The 20,000-nt window shown below is 42.5% G+C and overlaps 1 protein-coding gene across 1 annotated transcript in view; it reads right to left on the bottom strand.

Moving 5' to 3' along the window:
• Positions 1-20,000, bottom strand: part of LOC119577117 (chorion peroxidase-like) — a 50,416-nt gene that overhangs the window by 20,678 nt on the left and 9,738 nt on the right. Inside the window, exons 3-10 of the mRNA XM_037924803.1 lie at positions 19,938-20,000; positions 19,629-19,755; positions 17,852-18,079; positions 15,858-16,015; positions 15,128-15,213; positions 14,411-14,551; positions 11,551-11,629; positions 8,776-8,916 (exon numbers count right to left, since the gene is read on the bottom strand). The exon at positions 19,938-20,000 is cut by the window's right edge and continues 272 nt beyond it. Coding sequence (XP_037780731.1) covers positions 8,776-8,916; positions 11,551-11,629; positions 14,411-14,551; positions 15,128-15,213; positions 15,858-16,015; positions 17,852-18,079; positions 19,629-19,755; positions 19,938-20,000 — 1,023 coding nt within the window. The remainder of the gene's footprint in view (positions 1-8,775; positions 8,917-11,550; positions 11,630-14,410; positions 14,552-15,127; positions 15,214-15,857; positions 16,016-17,851; positions 18,080-19,628; positions 19,756-19,937) is intronic.

Below are 20,000 nucleotides of genomic sequence, written 5' to 3'. Positions count from 1 at the left end.
AGGGATAGGGGGAGGGGGATAGGGAGAGGGGTTGAAGGAATGGGGGTAGGGGTAGGGAAGGGTAAGGGAGGGAAGGGGATGGCGGGAGGAGGAAGGGAGAGGGAAGAGAGAGGGGAGAGTAGGGAAGGGAGAGGGTTGGGGAAACGAGAGGGAGGGGGATGGGGGGGGGAGAGAAAGATACAGGTAGTTAGAGGTCGGGTCTGAAATTATTACTATATATTCTTTGCAATAATGATGATGCCATCAATAACAGCGAAGTAATATTAATAAAAACGATAACAATAATAACAATTATAAAACTAATAATAGTAGTAATAATAAAACAATACTGATAATATAAATATTAACATCAATGATAATGATAATGATAATGTTAATAATAATCTTAATAAAACCACTACTACTACTACTACTACTATATACTATTTACTATACTATACTACTAATAATAAATAATAAATAACAGTCGGATGACCGATGATGCTGGGCCGATAATAGTAATAACATTAATAATAATGACGGTACTAATAATGATATTAAAAATAATAACAACAATGTTAATAATAACATATTACCATTAGCATTTTTATCACCAGTGGCACAATAATAATAAAACATATAATGTCAACATCATAACAATATTAATTAATAATAATAACAGTCACTGATTTTATCGCACTTTCTTGAAAAATCAACCTGAAAGATCAAGTTTTAAGCCCTTTTTCTAAAAACATTATCTGTATTCTACGAAGCTAAGGGGTGGCATTAGGGCCAATTTCATAACATAATTATATTTGCGATCCTCCCGATCATCCTAGATTGCCCCGAGAGTCTCCGAGCGCAGTTTTTTTTTTGTTTTTTTTTATGCTTCTCCTCGCCTCCTCTTCGGCAGGGAAGCTCTCCGCTGACGCAGGGTTTGCGTACGCGGGCGTTGCATGGGACAGGAGTGCGCACTTCTCTCGGCAAAGAGTACACCCAATAAGGTACTTGATTTGGCGAGGTAGTATACCCAAAAGGGTACTACATACGGTATGGAGCACACCCAATAATCCACTACATCCGGCAAGGAACGACACCCGAAAAAGTTTCATATCCGGCAAATTACTACATCGGGTAAGATATCATATTCGTCACGGTACACACCCCGCCCAGCGTGGTACTACAGCCGTCAAGATAGTACATCCGACAAGGTACCACACCCGGTGAGCCCCGACAGCCGAAAAAAAACGACAAACTAATACACTGGCCAAGGAATTATACCCGCAATGCTATCACGCCCAGGAAAGTACTCCACCCAACAAGGTAGCTCGCCCGGTAAAGTACGAACGCCTTTGAAATATTGCATCCGGCAAATTCCTGGAACGTGAATTGTACCCGGGAATAAGCTACGTTCGGCAAATCCACCGCTTCTCCTGGCAAATGCAAAGTTGACAGGTTGGTGAGGATAATTCATCTCGCATCTGGCTAAATGATGATTATTTGAAACACAACGACGTTATCAAGGCATTCGGCCGCAATCATCACCACGTGCTTCTTCGCCTCACGTGAATAAATAAATCAATAATTAGATAAATAAATCAGTAGATTAACACAAGCATTTTGAAAATCTCGAGAATAGTGTGTGGTAATATAATAAGGGTAAGGAAACCCTTTGTGATCCCCAGGCGAGGGCAAAGAGCGTAGAGCTTATGCTCCTCAGCTGATTGGTAGGCAAGGGGAATCAACCAGTTTATTTTACGGTTTTGATGAATCAGAAATACATCAAACCTTATCAACTTCAGGAACGGAGATTCGGGTTACCTTGTCGTTACTAAAGTTCATGATTTATGACCGAGTTATATTAGTATGTGGAAGGAATTAAGAATATATAGCTGATCGAGTATTCGTATTTTCAGATGAGTCACGCACACAAACACAAACACAAACACGCACACACACATACACGCATACATACACATACAGATACACACACACACGTACGCACTCACACATACACATACACGCACAAGACACATACACATACATATATACATATATATACATAAAAATCACACACGCACACAAATACACACAGATGGGTGTGTGTGTGTGTGTGTGTGTGGTGGGTGTTGTGTGTGTGTGGGTGGGTGTGTGTGTGTGTGTGTGTATGCTGGAGTGTGTGTGGTGGTGTGTGTGTCTGTGTGTGAAATAACGTTTATAATGTAATATATAAATAGACGTGTTATTATATATCTATATCTTATTATATATAGCTATCTGATCTATCTATCTATCTATATATATATATAGATGTATATATATATATATATACACAACAGGACACACACCACACACACACACACACACCCCACAACACACACACACACCATCACACACACACACATATAGTATATATATATATATATATTCTATATATATATAATCATATATATATATATATATATATATCATGTATATAATACATACATAATACATCAACACACACACACACACAACACACACACACACACACACACACATACGTGTTTGTAAATTTCCGGTTTCAGGGAAATGTTGACAGCAACAAAGTGAGAACATAGCTTAGCATAAATAAAAACTCTCTGCACTATTTCATCATATATAGCCTAGCATAAAAAAACTAAGCGAAAATAAATTGATTACATCGAGTAAACAACAACAAGGAATCTTAAATATAGAATCCCACTTTAATCAATAGTTCAATAAAAATGATCTTGCGAAAAGAGTGCGGGAAATGGAAGGAACCTGGCGGACGTTCGGTCTGACAAACGGATTCTTTGCTCAGGTTTGGTGAAAGGCAGTCGCTTAATGCACTTGGAGTTGATTCATGTAGCCAAATATACGTCCTGCATAGAATGATAGGTGAGCGAGAGCGCGTGCAAGTCCATTAACAAGAAATGGAAATAAACAACTGTGAATCGTGTGTTCCCTCTGCCATTCTGTCCTCATTTAACCACTATCTCGTTCTTTCCTGGCTAACTGAGGGGGACGAATGCATCAAAGGCATTTTGTCTGAAAGAGAAAATGTTGGACTTGATTTGCGAATGGCGAAATTCCTTCCTTGCCAAAATATCTGTCCTTCCAGATCAGGAAGTTAAACAGCTTTGTTGTGATAGATAGGCAAGATTCACAGAAAGAAAAAATAAAAATAAAATAATAAGGTGAGTGTATGGGAAACAAATGGAAAAGGGTAAACCATGCATATAATAACCATTATAAATACAATTTACAAGAAATCGTATTACTTTCATTCCCTTTTCAAACGCAAAAAATCCAAAACACACTAAATACAGAACCATTTAAGCTCGACGGGGAGCGCGCATGGCCCACGAAACATCACAAACCGGCCAGCTGACTTGTGTTCCGAACCCTTGTTCCGACCGCCGTCTTTCAGTCGAGTTTACTATAGCGTTTGCAGCATACTTTCGCTCTTATCGCCCTCGCCGCAGGAACAGCTTCGGCCGTGCCCTTATTATTCCACTGTGCATGCGAGTAAGGGTCCCAATTTACCAGGGATTTGAAGCCCCTACGGCGGGTAGCGTTGGAGGGCATCAGCGTGGGAAGAGGGAAGGGGATCCCACGTCTTGATGGGGCCTATTAACCTTCCTATTTGCCCGGCTTAGATAACAATGGCTGGGACTTACGAACTCTTACAGCAAAGGCTCGTCAGCAAGGATAACGTCGAAGAAAGCTTTAATTGCCTTAAGGCGTTCCGATTCGCGAATACTACTAATAGCGTCTGGATAGCGCAAAACAACGCAAAAGTTCAGCGAAAAGAGTTGTTACTGAGGGGAGGCGGGGCAGGGGGAGGAATAAGGTGGGGGATAGTATTTGTTATTGAGACGGTACTCCATCAGAGGGACGAGCACGCCCTGGGTCGAGCGGTGAGTAAAGAGCCAATGTTTGCAGGGGAGCAGATCGTCCAAGCTCGATATTCTATTTGATTTCCTTTTTATTTTATATAACCCAGCATAATAAGTAATTAGTTAGTAAGCTAATTAGACGGCAAACCGTTTCAGTACCAAATAAATCCTTATTTGGTACCAAAACAGCATGGGTAGTAGCCAGAGACAAGAGAAGTTTATTCACGGCACTCCATAGCAAGATAAACACTTAGATGAGTGAGTACGTCCCCTTCGATCTTCAAGGAGTCTGGAGCGAGGAGGCTCATTATAATTTCTTGACCTTTTTTCAGCAAGATGAGAGTGCGGAGTTTGCTCGTTTCGTCCCGATAGTCCGGGCGGATAATCTGCTCTACTCCTATCCTGTGCTCTTCGCTCCGAGTGACAATTAAATATGATTACGAACAAGGGGGTGTGGCTGATGTGGAGAGAGAAGTTTCTAGGCGATCCTCAAGAAAATGAATACCTCAAAGTGTTCTCAAACTTTAGTATTATCCACGTGGTGACTGAAGGGGGGGAGCAGGTTATTACGGCTTAATAATGTTTAATAACATGATTTCACAGAAGAGTAAAGTTCCATCGCACTCGGCGTATACAATTCAGACTTAAAAAAAGGAAAAAAAAAAAGTCGTTTGGTTTCCTAGGTAGGGCGGAACGATGGCGTGGCACTCTTCATCGGATCGTGGCACTGCTGCTCATGTGCACGCCAAGAGACGATTTCAGCGCCTACCTATTTCGAGTTCATCTTCAAACTTTTAATTCTGTGCTGAAAGATCAAATCTGGCTGATTTATCTTTTTCTCTCCCACTCTCTTTCTAATGGGTACCGGAGAAGTGCAAAGCTTTTTCATGGCGAGTTTATGGCCCGAGACGATGTTTGGAAAAGGTTGTAAATGTGTGTAAATGCGTTCCTTAAAAAAAAAAAAAAAAAAAAAAAAAAGGGAACCAGGGCGAGCCTTTCTCTGTCGGTGCTGATAGCGTGAAATTGGGACCAGTGTAATGCAGTCATTTTGGATCAAAAAACACACCTGGCCAGAGTGTTAGCGTAGTGTGGTGTAGAAGCGTCGATATCTCTGGCACAGAAAAACGAGAGAGTGCCCTAAGTGAATAAACTCAACATAACCCCAGAAAGGTAAATCTGTCGGCATACAGAACCCTAGTAACAAAGACTTTCTGTTCACCATCTCTCTCTCTCTCTCTCTCTCTCTCTCTCTCTTTCTCTCTCTCTCTCTCTCTTTGTCCCCGTCTCCTCCCTCACTCTCACTCACACCCCACCCCCACCCGTTCCCCTTCCTTTCCCTTTCCTTCTCCCTACCTCCCTTCCTCTCCCTTTCCCTCTCGTTCTCCCACTCCCCTCCTCCTCTCCCTCTCTTCCCCTCTTTCCCCCTCTCCCTCCTCCTCCCCCTCCCTTTCCCCACTCCCCCTCCTCTCCCTCTCACCCCCCTCCCCCTCCTCTTCTTCCCTCTGCTCCCCCTCCTCTCCTCCTCTCCCTCCCTCTCCCTCCCCCCCTCCTCTCTCTTCCTTCCCCCCCTCCCTCTCCCTCTTTCGAAGTGCTTTGTATAAGTTACCAGAGCGTCAAATGGTCGGTCACGCGTATTTCGATCCATTAACTTTCCTTATATCAACAGTCTACGCAATCATTCTCTCTCTCTCTCTCTCTCCCTCTCCCTCTCCCTCTCCCTCTCCCTCTCCCTCTCCCTCTCCCTCTCATTCTCTCCTCTCCCTCTCATTCTCTCTCTCCCTCTCATTCTCTCTCTCCCTCTCATTCTCTCTCTCTCTCTCTCTCTCTCTCTCTCTCTCTCTCTCTCTCTCTCATTTTCTCGCTCTCATTTTCTCTCTCCATCCCTCCCTCCCTCCCTCTCTCTCCCTCCTACTCTCTCTCTTTCTCTCTCATTTTCTCTCTATCTCTCTCTCATTCTCTATCTCTATCCCTGTCTCATTCTCTCTCTCTCTCTCTCTCATTCTCTATCTCTCTCTCATTCTCTATCTCTATCCCTGTCTCTTTCTCTCTCTCTCTCCTTCTCTCTTCTTATTTTCTTTCTTTTTCTCTCTCTCTTTCTCTCTCTCCCTCCCTCCACCCCCCCCCTTTCTCTCTCTCTCTCTCTCTCTCTCGCTGTACTAGCCTCCGGGCTAGTACAGCGGTAACGTGTCGGCCTCTCATCCGAGGGGTCGGCGGTTCGCGCCCCGCCCAGGCGCGAGAAGTTGCAACTGTCGCCTGGAGGTTACTGCTGTGGCTGGGCACCACGGCGGGCAAGGACTCGGTTCAGCCGAGTCAGCAGCAGCTGACACACGTGAGCAAAATCAAGCAGACAGTATGTCACACCAAGAATATCCATTGTATCAAATGGAATCCAAACCAAACTCTCTCTCATTCTATCTCTCTCTCTCTCATTCTCTATCTCTCTCTCTCTCTCTCTCTCTCCCCTCTCCCCCCCTCTCTATCTCTCTCTCATTTTCTATCTCTCTCTCTCTCTCTCTCTCTCTCTCTCTCTCTCTCTCACTTTCTCTCTCATTCTCTACCTCTGTCTCATTATCTCTCTCTATCTCTGTCTCTCCCTCTCCCTCTCTCTCTCTCTCATTCTCTCTCTCTCTCTCATCTTTTTTCTCTCTCTCTCTCTCTCTCTCTCTCTCTCTCTCTCTCTCTCTCTCTCTCTCTCTCTCTCTCTCTCTCTCTCTCTCTCTCTCTCTCTCTCTCTCTCTCTCTCTCTCAGTTTGTGTGTATGTTATGATCTTGCTTCAGGATGTATATAAAACCTACCATATCTCCTGACAATTCATGAAATGTGTATACTGTCTAAGGCCTAGTGGAGAATGTATATTTTTTTCAGAATTAATCATTATCAGTTGCATAATCACCTTTATTATCTTTATCACTTAGTTACCTTTATCACTGTTCTAATTATACATATAGACCTTGTTAAAGATAATTATTTCTAGATTTAGGGAACTAGAGCACTAAGACAAATTTAGGTGTTTATTCCCCTACTAAACTATGTTTCCCGTGCAAACATATCATACCTCTATACTGGAATGTATAATGGCACATTTTATAACTCCTTAGTTGTTTTTTTTCATCAGTAACGATGCTCAAACGAGGTTCTATTTTCAAAGTGGCTCAGACATCAAACGGTTTGAGCTTATGTTTCGATACGTTGAAAAAAAAACTGCTTCACTGGCACGTGGGACTTCAGAATTCTCTTTGCTGCCTGACTGCATCAAAGAGGCGTAGCTGCATTGATTCAGACTCCATTCGAATCTGCGGCTGGCCTGCACTTCAACAAGATCACCATTCATCATGTCGCTGCCGTTCACAAGAAATTCTTGGTTTGGGATTTTGGGACCAACAGCTTTGTTTAGATCTAGCCATGTGGAATTAACTTTCATATGCAGTTTGTACTTTTGATAGATGGATAGATAGAAATTAAGGATATAACACACACACCAAAAAAGAAAACATACAAACAACCAGCTATAAAATCGACATTCCCAGAGATTTACCAGTTACGAAGACCGTTTCAAAATGCCCGAGCATTCGGACACAGTTTTGACCACAGACAATGGGCAACTTCGACGAAGCTTGCTACTTGTTTTGAGATTCATATAACCAAGAAAATCACTCGAATCAGACTTAGAGTTAAGGGAAACGTCCGTCACTCATCTCCTTGATGTTAGTTTGTTTACATTCGCAGAGGCAATCGCAAGGCAATAGCGGACATTTTCTCCAGGAGCCATTGGGATCGGTGCTGTTCTCGAGTCAAAGCTTGCTCTCCCGTGTCCGACGAGGGAAAGGCCTTGTCTTTGAGCAACAGAAACCTCTCCGTGTTGAAAGGACTGAGGATCGTGGTTAACAATATGGACCTGCTACCAAACACCAGCCCATTTGAGTGAGGGAAGTTGGTGAGCAAACAAGTAACAACGCCAAAGCGCGCGCGCGCGTGTGTGTGTGTGTAAACATAACTTTGAACTGAAAAAATGTCTAGTACTTCAGGTTCAGAACCATTGCTATACACGATTCATATCACAACCGATAAGCGTCGTGTAATCTTATTGATTTGTAGTTTCATTAAATACGGAAAACACAACAAAGGAACAGAAGGTGAAGGAAGTGAAAGCTGGGTTTTGTTCCTAACTAAACTTAACAAAACACAGGAAGGAAATTATATAGTTTTAAGAATTATACGATATAATTAATAAATATCGACATATATATATATATATATATTTGTATGTATGTATGTGTGTGTTGTTGTAGGTGTTGTTGTGTGTTGTATGTTTGTGTATGTGTATATTTTGTATATTTGTGAGTGTGTGTGTGTGTGTGTGTGTGTGTGTTTTGTGTTGTGTGTGTGTGTGTGTGTGTGTGTGTGTGTGTGTGTGTGTGTGTGTGTACATGTGCGTGCGTGCGTGCGTGCATGCGTGCGTGTGTTTTTTGTGTGTGTGCGTGTGATTTTTTTTTTACATTTACGAATGTTCACTACATTTTACACCAAAATGAAAAAAAATCAAGTCCGCAGTCATATGGCGTATGAGTCAAGGGATATAATGCCCATCTTAGAGACGTTTAGTCGCATGAATATCATTTCAAACCATAACATCTAAGTGTAACGAATGGAAGAACAAGCGGACGAAACACTAGCAGAATTGTTTGATGCTACGAATAATGATAACAACAACAATAAAATAATATAATAATAATGATAAAATAATAATAATAATAATAATGGTAATAATAATAATAACATAAAAATATCAGTAACAATAACACAACAATAACGTAATCATCATCACAAGTACCCCCTTTATCATCCTTATCCCCCCTTGTTTCTCTCTCTTTACCCACCACCCCCTCGACTCACCCGGCTGCTCGTTGACGCGGAGGTCCCCGGCCTGGAAGCAATGCAGGTTGCGTGAGTTTTCCCTGCATTCTCCCTCCTCGAAATGGTCCAGCGGCGGGAGCAGAGGCTTTCGGAATCTCACGGGCTTGTACTTGAGCATACCTGTGGCGAAGAACGGGAGACTGTTAGGGATCTTGCGTAGGGGAGGGGGAGGGATGGGAGAGGGATGGGCGAGAGAGGGGGGTGGGTGAGGAATGGTGAGTAGCGATAAGGTAGGAGAGGGATGGGCGAGAGAGGGGGATGGGTGATGGAGGAGGATGGGTGTAGCGTAAGGTAGGAAGGATGGCGAGAGGGGGGGTGGGAGAGGAATGGTGAGGGAGAAGGAGAGAGGGTGGCGAGGAGGGGGTGGTGAGGAAGGAGTGGTGAGGGAGGGGGATGGGGTGAGGGAAGGGTGGGGAGAGAGGTGGGTGTGAGGATTGGTTGAGAAGGAGAGGGTAGAGAGGGAGGGTGAAAGAGGGGTGGGAAAAGGAGGGGAGAAGGAGGTGAGGAGAAGGAGAGGGTGTTAGAGAAGGGTGAGAGAGAGGATGGTGAGGGAGAATGGACGGGGGGAAGGGAAGAAAATGGAGAGAAGAATGGAGAAGGACAGGAAGTGATTACAACGACGACACATAAAGAAAGAGCAAGGAAACACACAGAGGAGGAACAACAACAACAACACAGAGAAAAGGAAAGAGGAAAGAAGGACAGAAGAGGAGAAGAGGGAATGAAAGCGTCGAGGCGACAAGTATTACAAACCCAGCACAACACAAGCACACAAAGTACACACGGCACGAACGACTAAAAATAACCGGAACCCCCACTGTCCCCCCCAAAACCACAAATCAGTCGTGGTAAATCCCTGACAAAAGCGGCTGAGGCTGAGAAAAAAAGGCGGAGGGAAAATCGCCCTTTTCTCTATCTCTTTATTTTTCCCTGTCCCTCCTCGGGCCTTTATCCCCTGTCAAATATTTTTGGGTCTGTCGCCCTGTCTGTCTGCCCCTGTTTTTCCCCTGTCGGCCCTGCTGTCCTGTCTGTCCTCCCCCACCCTCCTCCTCTCTCCCCTCTCCCCCTCCCCTCCCCTTCTCTCTTTTTCCCTCCTCCCCTCTCTCCTCTCTCTCTCTCTCTCTTTTTCTCTCTCCATCCCTCTCTCTCTCTCCATCCCTCCCCTCTCTACTCCCCCCCTTTTTCCCCCCTTTTCTCTCCTCTCTCTCTCTTCTTCCCTCCTTTTTCTCCCTATCTCTCTCTCCATCACTTCTCTCTCTTTTTCCCTCCTTCTCTCTCTTTTCTCTTTCTCTCTCTCTTTTTTCCTCGCCTCTTCCCCTCTCTCTCTCCTCCTCTCTCTCTCTCCTCTCTTTTTTCCCCTCTCTCTCTTTTTTTCTTCTTTCTCCCTCTCTCCTTCTCTCTCCTTTTCTCTCCCTCTCACCCTCTCTCACTCTCTCCCCCTCTCCCCTTCTCTCTCTCTCTCTTCCCTTCTTCTCTCTCTCCTCCCCTTTCCCCTCTCCCCTCTCCTCTCCTCTCCCCTCTCTCTTCCCTTCTTCTCCTTCTCTCTCTCTCTCCTTCTCTCTCTCTTTCGTCCTCCTCTCCCCCTCTCTCCCCTCCTCTTCCCCTTTTCCCCCCCTCTTTTTCTCTCTCCCCTCTTCTCTCTCCCTCCTCCCTTCCCCTCTCTCTTCTCTCTCATCCCTCTCCCCCCCTCTCTCTCTCTCTCCCTTCCCCTTTCTCTCTCTCCTCTCCCCCTTTTCCTTTTTTCCCTTTTTTCTCTTTTCTTTTTCTCCTCCTCCTCTCCCCCTTTCTCTCTCTTTCTTTCCTCCTTCTCTTTCCCCCTCCCCCCCTCTCTCTCCTTTCTCCTTCTCCCCCCTCTCCTCTCTCCCCCTTCTCCCTCTCTCCTCTCCTTTTCTCCCCTTCTCTCTCTTCTCCTTCCCCTCTCTCTCTTTTCTCTCTCTCTCTCTCTTCTCCTCTCTCACTTTCTGTCTCTTTTTTTCCCTTCTCTCTCTCTCTCTTCCCTTTTCCCCGCCCTCTTCTCCTCTTCTCCTCCTTCCTCTCCCCCTCCCCCCTCTCCCTTCTCTTCCTCTCCTCTTCTCTTCTCTTCCTCTCTTCTCTCTCTCCTCCCCTTTCCTTCTCTTCTTCTCTCTCTCTTTCTCCTTCTCCTCTCTCTTCTCTCCTCTCTTTTCCCTCCTTCCCCCGGGCCTCTCTCCTTCTCTGTCTCTCTCCCTTCTCTTTCTCCCCCTTTCTCTCTCTCTCTCCTCTCTCTTTCTCCTTCTCCCCCACTCCTCCTCTCTTTCTTTCCTTCTCTCTCTCTCTCCTCTCTCATTCCCTTTCTCTCTCTCTATTTCTCCCTCCCTATCTTTCTCTCTTTCTCTTCCCCCCTCCCCCTTTTTCCCTATCTTTTCTTTTTTTCTTTTCTGGGTCCTCCCTTTTTTATTTTCTTCCCCTTTTTTTTATTTCTTTAGTCCTCCCCTATCCCTTCCCCTTTCTTCCCCCTTTCCCCCTTTTTCCCTATTTTTCCCTTCCCCCCCTTCTTTTTCCCCCATCTTTTTTCCCTCTTTTCCCCCCCCCTTTTTCCTTTTTCCCCTCCTCTCTCTCGCCCCTCTCCCCCCCCCTCCCCCTTTTTTTTCCCCCCACCCTCCTTCCCCCCCCCCCCTTTTCCTTTTTTTTTTCCCTCCCTTCCTCCTTTTTTCTCCTCTGTCTCATAAAAGCGTCGTAAAGGGTGGCTGGCATTTTTCCCCAACGTCACGACAGAATAAAAGAATATTTACTGACCGGCTTCCCACAGACGCAGCTGAGCCATTTCGTGGTCATCTGATCCGTACACGTTAGATGCGTCGATGTATGACGTCACCTGAAAATATAAAATAAGAGAAAAACCAGTTGCGTAAAAAAGTGAAAAGGTTACATAAAAAAAGTACATGACGTAACGTGAAGAGTAAAAGAAAAGAAAAATCAGTTACGTAAAAAAAAAAAAAAAAACATATTGATTATCCGAAGATAATATATTCTTGCATTTTCTCCTGCCCATGCAAGATTTTTCCTCACTGTCTCCCATTCCTTTCTCTGTCCGTCTGCTTATATAACTCGTCTTCCGTTATTAGGCTGTGCGTTATCAGGCTGTGTCATGAAGATCGCGCCCTTCTCCTGCATTGCAAAAATTTAAAATTTATTTCGGGCACCGGGAAACGGGGGGGTTTTTAACAGGGTTTCCCCAGGCTAAACCCGGGGAAAAGCCTCCCCAGGAAACCGATACCATGCCAATACCCTACTCATCCATGCTTGGGCTGAGCGGGGGCACCGGGAAAAGGGCCTGCGGACTCCAACATGCAACAACCCACGGCGTTCAGGTAAGCCAACAGTAGCGCAAGACTGGCGCCAAGGGAGTGAAATTCCGGAGACATTTTCGCGACCCGTCTCCATGAATCCCCTATGACTGATGATGTATGTTGTGGAAATAACAAGCAAAGGCGAAGGAAAAAAGGTGTTCTATCTATGTGTCGAGGGACTAGGGACGCGGTGAGGTTTGAAGACGCCAAAATATTGACAGTGGACAGAGGTGGTAAAACTACCATCTTAGTACAGCATCTTTTCACTGCATGGGAATAAAATGCAGCGCTGTGTATATCTCAGTGGTATTAGTTGAAAACTGTGATACTGTAGCGTTTCAGAAACCTTGGTTAGCGTCACACGAGTTATCAACATGCGACGCCTTACATCCGAATTATAAATGATACTCTATATCACCAGTAAATGCTGAAGAGAGTCGTGTTCGTAACCACAGTGACTGGCGTTCACGTGGCACCCGCACGGAATGAGCACGTCGGAGTACTCATGAGGGAGCCGAGAGCTTTACAGTCTGGCGATCACACGGCAGTCCCCGGAAGGACTCCCTGGCGAGAGCGACTAGAACTTTATTTAAACGTGCGCTTCGAGAGTGAAACAGGGAATGAAAATGCACAAAACGCAGAGTCCCTTCCAGCAAAGATCGTGCGTAAAATACGAGTAGCTTCTGGTGTGAACTGAAAAGATCATTTCCAAGTAGAGATAAACTTTCACGAAAAATAGATAATATGGTTGAGGACAGAAAATGTTGTTTGGTGTTTGGCACGAACTTCAATAATTATAGTTCGATTGCCCTTTCAACTTCCGGATGCCTGAGTACCGCAGTTAATTAGTTTAAAAATAGTATAGATAAAAGAGATTATGTACATAAAAAAACAGATAAAATCGCATATATATATATATATATATATAATTAAATTTTATATATATATATATATATTATAATTTTTTATATTATTATAAACACATACACACACACACACACACAACCCACAACACACACACACTACACATTATATATATATTATATATATATTAATATATATATATATAATATAAAATATTTATATACTAATATAATATTAACATTATATACAATATATACATATAATACATTATATGTATATATGTATATATATGTATATATATTAAAATTTTAAATTATATATATATAATATATATTATATATAATTTTTATAATTAATTATTATATATACATATACACACACATATCCCAGAATACAATGTTGAGAAATTGAAAGAGAAACAGACAGGAAGAGAAATAAACAGAGGGAGGAATAGATAGGAAAATAAAAAGAAAAGAATTGCAGAGGAGAAGAGAGATAAAATGAAAAGAAATTGACGAAGACTATACAGAAGAAAAAAAAAGAGCAATAGATAAAAACAAAAATATATATAGAGAGAAATAGTCAGAACGAGAAATAGATAGAGAGAAATTGACAAAAAGAGAAATATACAGAAAGAGAAATAAACAAAATGAGAAATAGAAAGAGAAATAGACCAAAAAAAGAAAAAAGGGTTTGAAGAAATGACAGAAGAGCAATAGACAGAGAAATAAATAAATAATGAAACAGACAAACAGAAAGAGACAGAAATAGAAAAAGAAAGAAATATATAGAGAAAAAGACAGAAATAAAAGACAGAAAGAGAAAAAGAAAAGAGAAATAGCGGGAAAAGAAAAAGTAAGAGACAGAAATCAAATGACAGAAATAGAAGTATATGAAATGAGAAATGTAGGAAGAGAAAGACAGAAATAGAAAAGAGAGAGAGAGAGAGAGATACTGAGAAAAAGACAGAGAGAAACTGAGAAATAGACACAAGAGATAAATAGATCAACGCAACGAGAAACAAGAGAAACAGACAAGAGAAAGAAACGGAGAAATACACATCAAACGATAATAAAAACACACAGAAAGACACGCATATCCGAAAATAAAACAATTAATTTATTTAAAAAAAAATCTCGCTCACCTGGTTGATCTGGTCACGACGTCACACAACAGCAACGAGATACAAGAGAGAAACAGACGAGAGAAAGAAACCGATAACACACACACCAAAACGATAAAAAAAAAAAAACACAGACCGTCACACATACCCACACATAAAAAAAAACACACACACTCACAGACCGTCACACACACCAAAACGATAGAAAAAAAAAAACACACACACACACACATAGACGTCACACATACCCACACATAAAAAACACACACACACACAGACCGTCACACATACCCACACATAAAAAAAAAGGATCACTCACCTGGTTGATTTGGTCGCGCGGTCCGAGGGCGCAGTTGGCTCTGGGCGCAGGCGAGGAGCGGATGAACTCCATGCAGGTGTGGTTCCACTTGGAATAGAAGGGGTCGCTGTCGGGAATCTCGATGGGCAGGCAGTCCGGGTGCTGGAATGGGAAGGGGGAGGGGGGGAGGAAGGAGGGAGAAGGGGGGGAGCGAAGGGCAGGGTATAAGATAAGTGGCTTCGATATATAGTGCGATAAGTGGCTTAGCTTAGTGGCTTTTTGATAAGTCGATTGGATAAAGAGGCTTAGATTAGCATATGTTGTGCCTAATTTAGAGGGTCTTCTCTGGTGTGTAAATATGATATGCCTATCGACAGCGTATTTTCTCTGGGAGGTTTTCGGAGTAGTGGTAAAAAAACGGCTACAGATATCAGGTGTTGAATGTCATCCATTTATATATATTACTTTTGTATTCATATTTACGACCTTTGAAAAATATATGAAAAATATAAATAAACCACAAAACACACGTAAATAAATTAATAAAAACACATAGTTCAATATATATTAACAAAAAACAAAACAAAAACAAATCACAAATAAATATATATTAGATAAAAAAAAAAAAAACATAAATAAAATGAATCCCATGGACAAAAATAAATACATTAACAAACAAACACACCAACAAACAGACACCTAAATGAATCACTTCAAAGAAACTCAAAGAGCGCTTACTCTGAACGCCTCAGGCAGTGGTTTCCCCGTGCGCTCGTTACAGCACTTGGGCACGCTGTGGTTGAAGCCTCGCGACTGAGCCGTGGCTGCGGGCGGCACGGAAATGTGGGTGAACGATAGGCTCCTGTTCATGCATGTGGGATATTACGTGCACGTTTGTGAGAAAAAAAAACATACACATACTTATATACATAAATTATATATATATATATATATATATATATATATATATATATATATCTATATTATATATTATATATATATATATATATAATATAAATATATATATATATATATATATATCATACATATATATTATAATTAATATATATATATATATATATATATATATCATACACATACTATATATTTATATATATATATATAATTATATATATATATATTATATATATATCATTACATATATAATATATATATATATATATATATATATATATATATATATATATATAGATAGATAGATAGATAGATAGATAGATAGAGAGAGAGAGAGAGAGAATGTATATATATATATATATATATATATTTATATATATATATATATATATATATAAATATATATATATACATATAGAAACATATATATATATATATATATATATATATATATATATATGTTATTATATATATATATATATATATATATATATATATATATATATTTATATATATATAAATGCCACAGACTTGACTGCTCGGCGCGACCTACCGGTGATGTCATGGTCGAGGAACTGCCCCCACTGCATGACCATCATGGTGATCTTGTAGGATGGCCGGTTGAGGGAGCGGTGGACGGTGGCGCTGACCTTGCGCGGGTTGGGCAGGGGGCCCCCGCGAACGCTCTCCCGCAGCGCCTCGATGCCGTCGCTGCAGCGGAATGGCACTTGCGGGTGAGTGGAGGTGGTGGGGTGGAGATGATGGGGGTGGTGGGGGTGGAGATGATGATGGGGATGGAGGTGGTGGGGATGGAGGTGGTGGGGGTGGAGGTGGTGGGGATGGAGATGGTGGGGATGGAGATGGTGGGGATGGAGATGGTGGGGATAGGGACGGAGAATGGGAATGGAGATGGGGATGGGGGTGGGGGAGAGATGGAGATGGAGATGGAGATGGGGATACAGACAGAGATAGGCATGCAGGCGGAGATGCTGTCCCTTATATTTTCAAATCGAAAACAAAGAACAGATTGATAGAAATAAGCTTTTGTTACATTCATTATCGTTCCCCAGGATATGCAAGTTTCATGAATGGACAGATGGATAGATGGATGGATATAGATAGAGATATAGATAGACAGACAAATAGATGGATGGATGGATGGATAGATGGATGGATGGATGGATGGATGGATGGATGGATGGATGGATGGATGGATGGATGGATGGATGGATGGATGGATGGATGGATAGATATATAGATGGATGGATGGATGGATGGACAGAGAGAGAGAAAGAGAGAGAGAGAGAGAGAGAGAGAGAGAGAGAGAGAGAGAGAGAGAGAGAGAGAGAGAGAGAGAGAGAGAGAGAGAGAGAGAGAGAGAGAGAGAAAGAGAGAGAGAGAGAGAGAGAGAGAGAAAGATGGATAGAAAGATATATAGATGGATGGATGGATAGACAGATAGAATCATAGACAGATAGATGGATGGATAGATAGAAAGATAGTTGGACAGAGAGATAGATGGATGGATAGATAGGCAGATGGATAGATGGATGGATGGATAAATAGATGGATGAATAGATAGAAAGATAGATAGATAAATGGATGGATGGATAGATGGATGTGAGTGCATGAGTGAGTGTGTTATCTATTTGTGCGTGTCTATGTGCTTATTGTAATTATATGATTATCACTATCATATCATCATTATCATTATTGTTATTTTATAATAATTTCTATATTATTATTATTACTCTTGTTATTATCATTATCCTTACTAATATTACTGATATCATGATTACAATTATTATTAGGATCATTATCATCATAATCATTGCTATTATTATCACTATTATAATTCTCATTATTAGAGATACCCTTTTCGCAGATTTTATTTTTGAACGCAATACCTAAAAAAGTACCAGATTATTTGGCGCCACTTTCGAATAAAAGTTTTGCCTCATGCTAGAGGAAGGCGAAGCTTAAATTATATAATCTCTTAACAATGGCTCGCCCTGATTATGAAAAGTTTACGTAACTGATAAAAAAGGAACCTATTGTTGGGTGTTCTCTTCTGGATTTCTGTTTCTCCACGATGGAAATGTTATTTGTGTTTTTTTTTTTCCTTAAAAATGGATATTAAGGAAAACAAAACAAAAATGTTAGAAAGGCTATTGTTTTGTTTTGTTTTCCATGAAATCCATTTTCTTTATAAATTCGCCTTTTTTTTCTTCTTGAGAATATCTTACGATTTTCTTGCTTTTAATAACGTCTATGAAATACATCCATGACTATTTTCCTATTCCAGAAAGATGCTTTAATCGTAAAATTTGTAAGGTAAATGTTTCTGAACTAATCTATAAAACATGTAGTTTCTTCTCCCTTTCATCTTAACCCAAAAAAGTAAATAAAAAATCAAGATGGGCATGGATTCGTCTACCTCAATCATCAGAATGGTTATTACTTAGTAGTCAATCAATAATTCGTGCCGCAAAAAGAAGTTATATCAATTGTCTGTACTGTGTAATATATTTTTCTCTTTACTATCACCTGTAATCCGGTGGCAGAAATCGCGCAAAGGGGCGGAATGCGGCACCCCATTCCTGCTTGTCGAGGTTGTTGCACGTCCCATCCAAAGTACGGTACATGACGGAGTAGGCAGGGCAAGGTCGCTCCGAGAACTCATCCGTCTTGACTGGACAGGCGTCGTAAAGCGCAGTGTTCCTGAGAGACACCTGTTCTAGTCCGAAGAGAGCTTGCTGTCGCGTCAGAAGGAACCTGTTAGGCGGGGGGGGGGGGGGGAGAGATTGTATGAGTTTTCTTTAATTGAAGGGGGAAGGGGTGAATTTTTGATAGTTTAGTCTGTCGCTGTCTTTTTCATCTTTGTTTATCCTTTGCCCATTTCTCTCCTCTAGTTTTCTCCTTTTCTCTGTCTCTCCTTCTCCCACTTCCTCTCCTTCCCCTTCTCCCTCTTCCTCTCCCTCTTCCTTAGCTTCTCCCTCTTTTTCTCCTTCTCCCTCTTCCCCTCTTTCACCCTCTTCCTCTCCTTTTCCCTCTTACTCTCCTTCTGTCTGTCTGTTTGCCTTCTCTCCTTCATTGTTCTATGTGTTCTAGGTCATTCCCTCACCTATATCCCCATACCTACATGTCCACTTCTGCCTCCTGAAATAGCCAATCCTCCCACTCTCGTTAACCTAACTACAATTTCTAGCTCCTCCCACTCGTCTCGCGAGTAACTCGATCTGGTCGGTGGTCGCGGTGGACGCGGTCGCTACGTTGAAGGCAAGAGGTTTGTCATGTTCCCGAAGACTACGTAGATGTTGGTTTGGAAGTCTCAAAACAAGCGGTACAAAGCCGTCTTGCTTCCGGTCAATGCCAAAAGTTAATCTTCCTTGTAGCCTCCTCGCCCCTTACAGGAGTACCTTCGGCCGCTCCTGACGCTCGAGCTGGCTGGGAATCAGCATGCCTTTCTGCTTCTCAAAGTACCCTTGCTGACTTTCCTTCCAATTTTCACAGTCTAGTGATAAGTCAGCCTTGTCACTGAGCACTGGCGGACGGCAAAATTACAGTCTATCAAATGTTTACGCCGAATAGTCTCTCCTATAATGCAGAAAAGGTATAAATGAGAATTAATATTTTCACAATACAAGATGTATTTTACCTGTTTTGATTATATCTTCGTCAGAAATTAAATCGAAACCGGTCAAATATATCTCTTGTATTTGATATTAATTATCATTCATAACTTTTCTAAAATTGTCAACATGAATGCGGTTCGCTCTCCTATAATGCATAATCAAATACTGTCTGTTACGAATGAATCTGCTTCTAACGCTGATATGTACTCAAAAAATTTGCCAGTCGGCCGTTGGTGCCAATGAGTTTTTGGCTGGTACTCGTGCCCTTCCTGATGCAATTGCCGTTGCTTAGACGATCAGCGTATGTCACTTCTATCACAGGCTTAGTACTGCAAGCAATTTTGCCCAGATGAATTAGAAATAAGTTCCCTGTGACCAAACGCCTGCGCTTCCCCACATGACCTCATCCTTTCTTCTCGCTTCTCCTGCCTATTTCCCTTCCTCCTCTATCCCTCTTCCTCTCCTTTCCTTTTCCCCTTCCTCTTCCTCATCTCTCCTCTCACCTGTTCTTCGCCTTATCTTTTTCCTCGACCTCCTCCATTTCCTCCCTCTCCCCTCTTTTCTACTCACACCTAGTCTTCTCCTTCCGTCACCCTCCCCCCTTCCCTCCTCTCACCTCTTCCTCTCCTTCCCTTTCCCCTCGCCCTCCCCCTTTCCTCCCTCTCCCCTCTCCCTCTCTTGCGACTCACTGGCTAGACAGCAGCTCGGAGGCCCTCAGGGAAGCGTAGCCGAACTCCGCCAGGGTCTTGCTCTTCTTCTTCTGTTTGTTGAACGCAGCGAGGAAGAGTCCCGGGTGTCCGCGCTGGAGGTGGTAGCCTGTTGGGGGAGAGACGAGTCAGTAACACGTTCGCTGATCTATGAGCCGTGCTGGGAATTCGATATATGATCTCTGTCCGTATAATGGGTGAATATTTGCCAGCGCATTATCCGGCGAATGGCACGGACGGCAGAACGCACGCGGTGTCTCGGGAGTGGCGAGAGGCCCCGCGGGGACTCACCCTCCTCGAAGAGCTTGGGCTCCTTGACGGCGGTGAGGTAGCGCGTCTCGTTGATACCGTACT

The sequence above is a fragment of the Penaeus monodon genome, chromosome 9, assembly GCF_015228065.2.
Source record: "Penaeus monodon isolate SGIC_2016 chromosome 9, NSTDA_Pmon_1, whole genome shotgun sequence".
NCBI lineage: Eukaryota > Metazoa > Arthropoda > Malacostraca > Decapoda > Penaeidae > Penaeus > Penaeus monodon.
This window is presented reverse-complemented; position numbering and strand designations above follow the sequence as displayed.